Consider the following 10,955-nt stretch of genomic DNA (forward strand, 5'->3'; position numbering starts at 1 on the left):
CAAGTTGACATGTGTTTTGTTTCTTAATAAAAATTGAGAAACTGTAGTGATCCAACAAGTTAGAAATAATTGGTTCATACCTTTACTATAGTTAAGGGTTTAGAACACTAAAGATGGAAATGACTATATTATAGTTTTCAAGACTGCATGATACTGAGAGAGCAGAAGTGTTTCAAAAATTATTTGAAATTTAAATAATGAATTTAGGATATGTTTATTTTAACAGTAAGAAAGCCGTGAGTTATAAACTTACGGTCTGTTGCTCCTTCTGTACCATTAGTCATTTGAATTTTCAACAGCAGTTAGAGAATAGTTGTAGGCAAGAATTAACCATAGATTTTACTTAATGATTTGATAAAACTAAACTAAGACCTAAGATACCTCTAAAGTAAAGAATTTTATTTGTACTTTATACTGTAATGTTTTCTGTAGCTAAAAGTCTCCAACTCTTATTTCCAGCAAGTCAACAATGGACTTACGCTTAGTGATCTCCCTCTCCATATGCTGAATAACATCTTATACAGGTTCTCTGATGGCTGGGACATTATTACTCTGGGTCAAGTGACCCCAACTTTGTATATGCTTAGTGAAGACAGACAGTTGTGGAAAAAACTCTGCCAGTACCATTTTGCAGAAAAGCAGGTAATAAACTCTGTTATTTGTATAAATGTAGCCTTTTTGATACTATATACTAATAGTGGAGCATGAACTTGCCCTTTTTGGGATTAAAAGTTTATCATTGTGCAGTAATCATGAGTTTTCTCTGTATTTGGGGCTTGATTCCTCCTAAATATTGCCTTCAGTATGTCTGTGAGTTTAGGATAACTACTGGGCTGTTCTTTCCATTATTTTTAAAAATGTCTATTACAAGATGGGCTTTTTTAAAAGCTGCCTAACCAGTGTTGTAGAGGATACCTCTAAAGTGTTCCCCTAAAGTAGAGCTTGCTTTACTAAGGTAGGCAGACAGGTTGCTCAGACTTTTAACATACGTGAAAATTCTGGAGAAGCCAAACTGAATTTTTGCTAAGAAGCCTAGAACAAGTGCTTTGAAATTAATAACAAAAAGAGAAGTAGGACTTTCCTGTCACTTCCTCATAAAGAGCATTAAAGTAATCTAGGAATGACTCCAGAACTGTCTTCGTTTTCTCCCATTAATAAATGCTGGGAAAAAAATCAGACTAAGTGAAAATAAACCTAAGAAAGTTACCTCATGAGAGCTGGAGGAAGAGCTTTTGAAGCCTAGTACATTCCGTACTGGAGGAAGCGCAAGTGCCCATTCTTAAAAATCTGACAGGTTGAAGTTGCTTGGTGACTACCAGATTAAGTATTTTTGTGATGGGTAAGACAGAACTGAAGATCAATTAACTCATGCACAGTTGACCCAGATAAGATTTTTTTTTTTGTAACATGAAAGGTTTTAGAAGTAACTGTGGAAAAACTAGACAGACAAAAGCAAACTGAAAACCCATCTTCAGAAGCAGCCCAGAAGAATTCAAGGTGAAGTTACAAGGATAACAAATTTAAGCTTATGTAGCAGTTGAGTGGATTTTGAGGGTAGATGAGGTAAGCTCTATTGAACAGTGACAAAACTGGTTAGAGAGGAACTTCTTATACTAGGGTAATGCAGGGAAAAAGATCCTTGAGGATTTCAGTGAAATTAGCTATCCCTATGCCACATAAAGTACTCTTGTACAGTGTTTCCAGTATGTCCTGAATGTTCACATTCAATTTCTTACTAAGTTATAAATGATAGAAATCTAATGATTTTATTTATTCTGCCATATCAAATTCTGCTTCCTCTCTTTAAAAGTTTTCTGTCTTAATAAGCCACAGAATCACGTTAGGTTGTTTTTTTTTTTGTGTCCTCTGCAGTATATTTGTTGAACCATTGAAACAACCACAAAAATATAATTGATATCTGAAGAGCACTGTTGGAAAAAATAAGAGCCATTATGAAACAAAGTGAAGTGTAGCTGAAATCAGAAAAGCAGTGCTATTCTCTCCCCATCCAGGAATTGTCTTCTGAATGAAGAAAGCCCTCAATGTATTAGCATTAATCCACACTGAGTGGAACAGAAGTCTTTTATAAATACATAGTTAAGAAACCTTGGCTATCTCTCAAGCTGGGGGGAGATAGCTGTTGTGCATCAGCTGATCTTTACATGCAGATTAGGTCCTCAAGAAGTACATCAATCACTAATTATTGCTATCCTTCTAGAAAGATCACAACCAAATGTGAAAAATAATCATGTATATGCTTTTAAAATTAAAGAGCTTTATATAAATCCATAATGCTTTATCAGAAAACCGCTATCCATAATGCACAATCATGTTTCTAAATCTTATTCCTGAGTGGTTTGGGTTTTTTTTAAAGGATAAAATTAATTGCTTACAGCTCTAAATATTGTTTTGTTAAATGCTTCTTGACTATAATTAGAATAATATTGAGACAGTAGAATTAGATCAGCTGTGTATGGCCTAGTTTTTCTTGGCAAATATGCACTCTTCCATTTTTAGTCTTTGCCTTCTATCTTTTTTGTGGCCAGATCTCTCTCACTGCTTTGCAGAGATGTATGATGTCATAATACTGACTTCTAAGAATTCTAGTTACAAAACTTCAGTTTAACAACCTTCTCCCCACATTCCCCTGTCCTTTGCCTGCATTGACTATAGCAATTTTAAAGGAAGATATTAATTTTATGTCTAGTTTTGTAGGCATTTGATTCCATCAGAGAAAGGTCACATTGACTGGAAGCTGATGTACTTTGCACTTCAGAAATGTTACCCAATAAAGGAACAGTATGGGGACACCTTGCATTTCTGTCGACACTGTAGTATTCTGTTTTGGAAGGTAAGAGCTTTGAAACAGATAATCAGAAATAAGTTCAAACAGATGATCATCTGCAAGGAAAAATATTAAGGTCATCTTGTCAGCTTTCTCATATGAAATGTGATTGGGTAACTAATATCTGACTTTATTATAATGTATAAAACTTCCAGAAAATCCATATTAAATTCTAAAGTTGTTCTTAATCTTGCCTTCTTACTTCTTGATATCTGATAACCTCAGTACTTAGAATTGCAGTGAAAAGTGCCATGTGGAAAGAGTTACTGTCTACTTTTATTAATTTGATCTTATGGAAAGTTGTGAGGGACTAGTCTGAAGTTAGTGTTTTCTAATGATGCCATGGTAATCAGTTCATCTCTAATGAGAAATAATTACTACATTTTTCCTACCACAGTGGTGTAGAGGTCTGTATTTTTATATTTTTTTGTTTCTGTCCCATATGAAGCTTGGAGGAATGTAAAACTTTATCCAGAGTGTGTTTTACCCTAGTCTTGAGGTTTACCATGAAGCATATGTTGTCTTACAGGATCATTTTAATTTCAGTAGGGCATGATATTAATTTCAGTAGAGCATCCTTCTCTTTAACATGTGGGATTACATAGTCCTGCTTTTACTGTGTTGCACTATAACAAAGCCTTCTAATTAGTGAGACTTCTTTAATTTTGCAGCTGAAAGATCAGATATGGATAGTGTTAAGTGGACAGCAGAGTAAGAAGTGTTTGAGAAATCTTGGAAAACAATCATATTATTTGTATTCTAATTAACATAAATTAGTTGCTCTTGTGTCATATTTATATGATTTTTAAGAGAAGTTGTATGTCAATGTGAGACTTTATTTTCCTTTGAAAAGCCTAGGCTGTTTAGCAGGATAAGCTAAATCCTGCTAGAGATAGCATGTTCCTTAATTATGTTATCTTGAGTATTTTTGATATCACGGGAGCCCTTCCCGGTAGTAATGTTCTGCAAAATTAATAGTAGGAAAGCAGGTAGCCAGAATTGGCTTCTACTGTGAAAAGCCCGGACATTTGCTGAAGGATCTGTGTCAAGAATGACGAAGAACCTTTATTGCAGTGGAGTAAGTCTTTAGCTTGTAGCTCCATATGTAGGGTAAAGCCTCTCTTTGAAAGGGGAGATTTCAAACGTAAATACACAGATGCATTTAGATGGGTGTTTGTGGTATCAGATTTCTTTGGATTGTCTGCCTTCACTGTGTAAAGAGTTGATGCTTTCTACACTAGATTTCTCTCATTTTGATCTTTGTATAATTGAAAGTACAAGACTCTAATATTAGGAATTACTTTAAATGTGTTTGGAGTTAAATGTTTAACTTTGGAGATGGTGTGACAGGAAGAGGCAGTGAACCTGTGCAGGTTGCAGTAGTATTCCAGTAGTAGATTATAGTAGTCAAGGTGATAAGACACCTGTTCCAATCTACTGCTGGAATAATAGGGCTTGTCTTGGACTTTTAAATTCTTTGAAACACAGCACAGGAAGTTCTAAAGGTACTTTGGATTGATGAGCAGTACCTCCTAGATCACCATTCTGGTGCTGACTGCCTCATCCTAGAGATTTGGGCAGGTCTTAAAGTTACAGTGCAGTTATAGATTAGTTGTGTGCTTCTGCACAAAAATACTGGAGCAGGTGTTTGGGATCAGCTGTTTTAACAAGAGCACAGTCAGCATGTTGAGGAAAGCCATTATCCCTTTTCATGCTGCACTCATTAGACCATCTGGGATACTGCATCCAGTGAGGCCTCCAGTACAAAGAAGATACTGGTAAACTGGAGGAAGTTCAGGTGAGGGTCATATAATCAGGGAGGCTGGAGGACTTGCCCTGTGAGGAGTGGCTGGAGAAGACTGCTTCAGAGGGACAGAAGAGCCTGCCATGAGGACAGCCAAGCAAGGGAACAGTTTGACCATAGAGCTGATGCAGCTTTCCATCCTTGGATGTGATCAGGAACTGACTGAAAAAGCTCAGAGCAGCCTGGTCTGATCTCACAGCTTAGCCTGCCTTGAGCAGGAGGCTGGGCTGGAGACCTCCTGAGGTGCTCCTGACCTGATCATTCTGTGACCCTACACTGCAGTGTTCCTTCTCTAGTCTTGGCGTCTAATAAGCCTTGTCTCTGTCTTAAAATAAATGATGATCAGGCTGAAATAGATTGTTAAATTAATTGATTTATTTATAATTGGGACCTTTATTGGCAGGGGCAGGTTAATTTTTGATCTGAAATACTGTCCCTCTTTTTACAGGGCAATGTGGGTCAAGTAGTGCTGGTCACTCAGTGATTAGAAAGATTGTTAAATTAAATATATATATGTGAGTGCTTGACATACAATTGTATCTGTAATGCATAGCAAGAAAAACCCCAAAAAAACCAAAGCAAAAAGCCAACAAAAACACTTCCACCAAATCCAAATTTTAAAAGTTAAATCAGTTATTTTATCGAGGGGAAAGTAGCAAGTGTTTGAGTCTTGAAACAAATGGAAGCACTGTATTCTTCAGATAGCTGATAATATGTAAAACTTTTGTTTCTTCTTTTAATAGTATAATTCTGAAGTCAGGCAACTTTTGTTTCCAAGGGCATTCAGAAGAACTTCAGGCGTAGCTGAACTTCTTCATAGGGCATCTATTTTTATTTTTCTTCCCTCATTAAAGAACAAAGCAAGACATTGGAATAGTTGCAGAGAAAAAAGTGCTAAAGTGATCAGGGCATGAAGAAGAACTAGGAATGATTAGTTTCTCTTAACTCAGCTGTGTTAAAGCTAACAAGGAATGTGACTGCTCTCCATAAATTGGTTTTGGAGACAGAGAAGTGGTGCATAAGCATGAGACTGCTTAGGGAAATGATTTACACTAAGGGACATCCACGGTGCAAGTAAATTGTAGTTTTGAGTAAGTGTGCTGAGAGTTAAGAGTTTCTAAGAACCAAAGCCACGAGGGTCTGAAATAGTCCCAAAGCACTAGGCCTAGCTAGTGATGAGAAGAATTTTCAGCAGTTTATGAAACTGATAATATAATGTAATTGCTCGCAACATGAGAGGGCTACACACAGGAAATTCTTAGAACCCTCTTGTTTTGTGTTCTTTTCAAAGAAGGCCTTGCAAAAGAAGGGACTGATGGCTGCTGAATCGAATTAGCAATTGAACTGTTGAAGTAGGGAAATGACTTCTCACTTTTTTAGTATGCTATAATAAGCATAAGGGATTTTTAACAAGTCTTTGAGCTTTTCAGGAAGAGGCATTTGTATTCCTGTACTTGTCTAAGATCTGTGACCAAAGTAAATTTATATATAGTACATAGGAGTCTCCTAAGTTCTTTGTTGGAAGTACAGTGGCTTTTGTACTCTTCTGTGTTAGGAGGGAGTCATAAGAAAATTTTCATATTGAATGTCTGTTTTCAAAAATAACTTCTTGTTAAAGGATTTGTCCATGATGAAACTGAGAAAAACACATAATTTCAGTAGTGCAAAAGTAATGACTAATTATTGTGTGATGCCTTTGTGAGTGCTTTTGTGTATACTATTTCTTCTGTTCCACTAGGCACCATTGCAATTCTGGCAGGTTCTTTTTTCTTAAGCTTACTTAGTAGCACTCTTCAGTTATCTCAGACATGGCCACAGAAGCTGAAATACCTTTTCTTCTTTCAGTTTCCAGGGCTTTATGAAAACAGTGTAAGCCCTTTGCATAACACTTGGTTTTAGTCTTCTTGGGACTTGTGCTGATTCTGGTTCTCACAAAGCTGCTTGTGATACGCCACAAGAATAAAAGATTTTTTCTAAATGGCTTATGAACCTTTGCTTAAATAAACCTTAACTCTGCTTCTTTTACTTTACGGCTCTCCTTCCTGCTTCCTTCACGATCTCAAAGGACTACCACCTTGCTTTGTTACTCCAGGTATTTCCTGTCTCATCTGTTTTCATTGCTGACTGTTCTGTAATGTTGAAGTAAATAATGTGTTCCTTTCTAATCGTCTGATGCTCTTTGTTTTGATTTTTGTTTCTGCACGTCAGTTTAGCAGCAGGAATAGTTTTGTTTCTTGTTGCCTTTTAGATAAAGGTAGTAATGAATTCCCATCTCAGTTTTTCATCATTTTGTCTTTTATTATTGCCATATTCCCTCTTAAAGCCATTTAAACTAGGAATCATAATTCAATTTCTAATGAGCATAGGTGTCAGTGAGATCAGCCAGATTTTGCTAAGAAATAGGTTTCTCTGCACTCAGTGTTAATATAAACTGTTTTCTGCACTCCCTGATGTATTTAATTTAGTACTTAAATCTGAAAAGAGTAACATGTACCTCAGATAACTTTCATATGGAGGTACTAGAATTGATTTTATTGCACTTGGAATGCTGTAGTCATATTTACTTTTATGGAGAATCTCTCTGAAAAGAAATTCTACAAAACAGGCTGCATGTGACTTGGGATAGTCAAGGGAAGCTATTATATTGTTGCCTTCTGAATGAAGAAATGGTGAGAATACTTATACAGTGCTTCTTAATGTCTAGCTATGCTAAATTTTGAGGGAAACAACTACATTTGCCAGTAAACACTCCTCCTGGGAAATTCTCTTCTTATTTTAAAAGAAGTCTGCTTTAGCTTTGATACCTTGAAATCAGTAGGATTTAACACTTTATTTAATATAAATGCAATGAAAATATATTTCTCTTGAAAGGAGGAATACTCAATTACAGGGAAGTTATGATTATTCGTTACCTTTTTCACTGTAAAACTTGTTTTCAATTACTAAAAACACCAATAAGTGATCTTTGAGATGTTTATTGTACCTGTAATTCCCGCCTGGGCAGAGCTTTCAAGAGTGTTTTTGTAATGATGTGCAAAGAAAGCAGATAGGACGTTACAAACTCAGTCTAAAATATTCAGGAGTATAAATTAGTACTAAACGAGGATAAACCCTACCTACCTTACTTCCCAGAATTACAATTCTGATGGTGTTTTTTCCTGGAAACTAGGAAAGTAATGACATGACATTGACATGGCAATGGGTAGAGAAGATAATAGTCCATTAGCAACTACCTTTAAGAGTGTTTTCTGGTGTGGTGCAGCTCTTCCTTGCAGATGTCATCTCAAGATGAAGGTGTTAAGTTTAACACTGCTGGTTTTGGTCTTGGTCATTTGTTCTTCCTCATCTGCAGATTCCCCTAATAGGCAGTTCTACCTGGGTCTCTTTTTTCATGTGTGTGTTTGTTTTTCCCTCTATGTCATGAACCTAACAACTGTTTCTCAGGTGATGTTAAAGCAATTATTAAAAAAAGTGGGAAGGGGTTGACACCACATGGTATATTCATGTAGTCCTCTATAGACTTAATGGAAAAACACAGATAATAAATCTATTGAGTAACAAATTTCACTGGAAAAGCTGAACAGTATTTAGAATGTGTTTCACCTGGTGTACTTTGGTGCTGCAAAGACTTTGGGTGGGAATGTGGCAGTGAGAAAAAAAGCCCTTAGAGATTCTTTCCTTCTATTAACTGAACTGCATGTAATTTCACTTCCTATGGAAACAAAAGCAATGAAGACCACAGTAATCTGTGATCAATTGGCCATGCATTTATCTAGTTTTCTTGCCTCACATGGTGAGTTCATCAACATTACTGGAAAAGGGAGAGAAACTCCTTAAAGCCTGGTGAGGACGCTTCTGAGCCTTACAACACTGACCAAGCTGTTTAACTTCTCAATTGAACTGTCTGGGAACTTCTTCTCATTACACCTCTGCATTTCCCTCATTTAGGGGGTTCTAATAAAGTGCAAAACCTTTTTTTTTCAAAGAGGAATTGGAATCTTAAATAATCAGACAGTTCTGCTGAGGTCAGTTTTCTGTAAGAGGAAAGATAGCACTGCAGGCTTAGTGAATTTGCAAAAAGCCTTTGCATCCTGTCTAACTTCTCAACTCCTAATTTGCCTAGGTGCCAACTTCTCTTTTAAGGCACTGCTTTCATTTCACTTGTGGAAAAGGTAGGAAAAGAAAGATATTAGGGGAAAAACATAATAAGGTAGAAAAGCTTCTAAGACTGGGAATTCAAAAATTCAAACTGCTCAGGTTTTTTGAGGAAGTATCTGCTGCCCATCATTCTCAAAGCAAGGGGGTCATTTTCCCCCAAAGCAATAGCTGATGTCAGGCTTTGATTAAAACAACAATTTAGGTTCAACAAAGCAGGTGCCTTTTTGCCTTTTTGTTATGCTTATCAAAAAATAATGGATAAGGAAGATGATACTTTTTCAAGGGCTCCAACTCGGGTTCTGGTTTTGGTAGAAGGAGAGAATTGTTCTTTTTTTGGTTTTTTTTTTTTTCTTTTCCTTTACTTAGGGGTGAGGGGAGACTGAATATGGAAAGAGAACTTACTTATTTTTCTCCTTCATTTTTCAGGATACAGGACACCCCTGCACAGCCAGTGATCCAAACACCTGTCTCATGCCAGTATCTCCTCAGCATTTCATTGATCTCTTCAAATTTTGAGATGTTCAGTAGCTGTTATCCTGTGTTTGTGGCCATTTTTGTGAAGAGTCAGGCAGGATATGTTATGCTTTTTGTGCAATATATTTAAGTGTAATGTTTTATTGTAGTTTAAAAAAATATATGGGGGGGATTATCAGAGAGGTTTATTTGGTGTATTGCTTTTGTGCAGAATAGAGAGGAGGAGAAGGAGAAACATTAAGAAAATTTCTTTGTCAGGAAATCTCCAGTGGACTTTTTTTCATGTCCAAGAAAAGCCACTTTAATCTCAACTTTAAATCCATGCTTTTGACGCCTTAATAGTTGGTTAAAATTATGTAGGGGAGTTTTGAAAATTTCATGGAAGAATTAACCTACTCTCGCAGGGACCAAAGGAGGGGTTTTTTTGTTAATCCTTCTTTCTAGAAGCCATGGCTTTCAAAACACCTCCATATAATTTGCACTATTATAAAGAATAGGCCAATATTCTCTTAGACTCTTACTACATCATTACAAAGGTGGCATTAATTATTGTGAGCTAGTGAATAAAATATAACTGGTTATATCTGCTGTTGAACCTATATGAATGAAGGAAAACAACCAATTTTTGTACATACATTATTCAAAAATATTTATTTTTCTTAAGGACTTTATTAAACATATAACCTATCTTAGCACATCCTGCAGAACTCATGACACCAATCTGGGGCTACTGGAAATCTTTCTGATGGTAGCTATAGCCTTCATTTATATGGAATGTCTACAAATGCAACTGCATTAATTCATCTTCTAAGAAGAAAACATTATTGAAATTTAATGAGAATGGAGTTGCTTATTTCTAGACTGGTACAGTGGCAGAACACTACCAGCCGAGGTTCTAACCTGACAAACTACGGGAAACACTGACAGTCAGTCTGAGCTGGAGCACCTTCTGCCAAGTTAATCAGATGATCAATTCTCCAGGAAGCTATTTTGTTCTATCCTGTAGAACAAAATAAATTGCTTGGCTTAAGCAGGTAAAGGAAAAATTATGGAAGTTTTGGGTTTGTCAATGAAATTTAACAATATGTAATATACAGAAAAAATAAATCATGTACCATATTCTGCACTTGCTTGTTCTGAATCTAGTTTTTTACAGTGTAATAAATCATTTTTTTATGTTATTCCTAGAAGCCTCTTGATGCATAGCAATGAGTCAATTTGAATTTTGTAAGATCTTTTTGTAACCTGTTGTCTGTACTAACTGGTAACAGAATGAGAAGCATACAAGCAGTCCTAATGCTATTGCTTTACAGTAGTTGGTTGTATTAGCCCTTTTTTTAATAGGATAGCTGGGCTGTTAATAGGCTGCACAAGAAGAAGAGAATATTTATTTCCTCAAGAAGTAGTTTTATGTTAATTTAAATCTTGGTGATTGAATTGAATTGCTGATAGGTGGATTTTTCAATACAGGGGTTTGTGGATTTTTTTTTTTCTCTTTCAATTCACGTGTTGGCTATGGCCATAGCAATGGTCAGGTGTGGAGCCAAGGACATCCATTCTTATTCCTGTTCATTCAGAGCATTGCTGCAAGCCTTGCATTCCCATCCACACACTGCTGTAGCCACTGGATTTGTTAAGGACCCAGCAGCCCTTATTTAACAACAATTTGCCCCC

The 10,955-nt window shown here is 36.2% G+C and overlaps 1 protein-coding gene across 5 annotated transcripts in view; it reads left to right on the forward strand.

The window, feature by feature from the left end:
• The window catches only part of FBXO25 (F-box protein 25), a 30,566-nt gene extending 20,159 nt beyond the window's left edge, over positions 1-10,407 (forward strand). For 2 of the 5 annotated variants that reach the window (XM_042016783.1, XM_042016784.1), the window contains exons 8-11: positions 460-642; positions 2,708-2,851; positions 6,715-6,741; positions 9,234-10,407. In XM_042016783.1, coding sequence (XP_041872717.1) covers positions 460-642; positions 2,708-2,851; positions 6,715-6,741; positions 9,234-9,323 — 444 coding nt within the window. In that variant the 3' untranslated portion in view covers positions 9,324-10,407. The remainder of the gene's footprint in view (positions 1-459; positions 643-2,707; positions 2,852-6,714; positions 6,742-9,233) is intronic. The other 3 variants (XM_042016785.1, XM_042016787.1, XM_042016786.1) reach the window with 2 other exon arrangements.
• The last annotated feature ends 548 nt before the right edge of the window (positions 10,408-10,955 follow it).

The sequence above is a fragment of the Corvus kubaryi genome, unplaced genomic scaffold (genome assembly GCF_017639235.1).
Source record: "Corvus kubaryi isolate FWS band 111438036 unplaced genomic scaffold, C.kubaryi_AGA036_p1.0 split3-73, whole genome shotgun sequence".
NCBI lineage: Eukaryota > Metazoa > Chordata > Aves > Passeriformes > Corvidae > Corvus > Corvus kubaryi.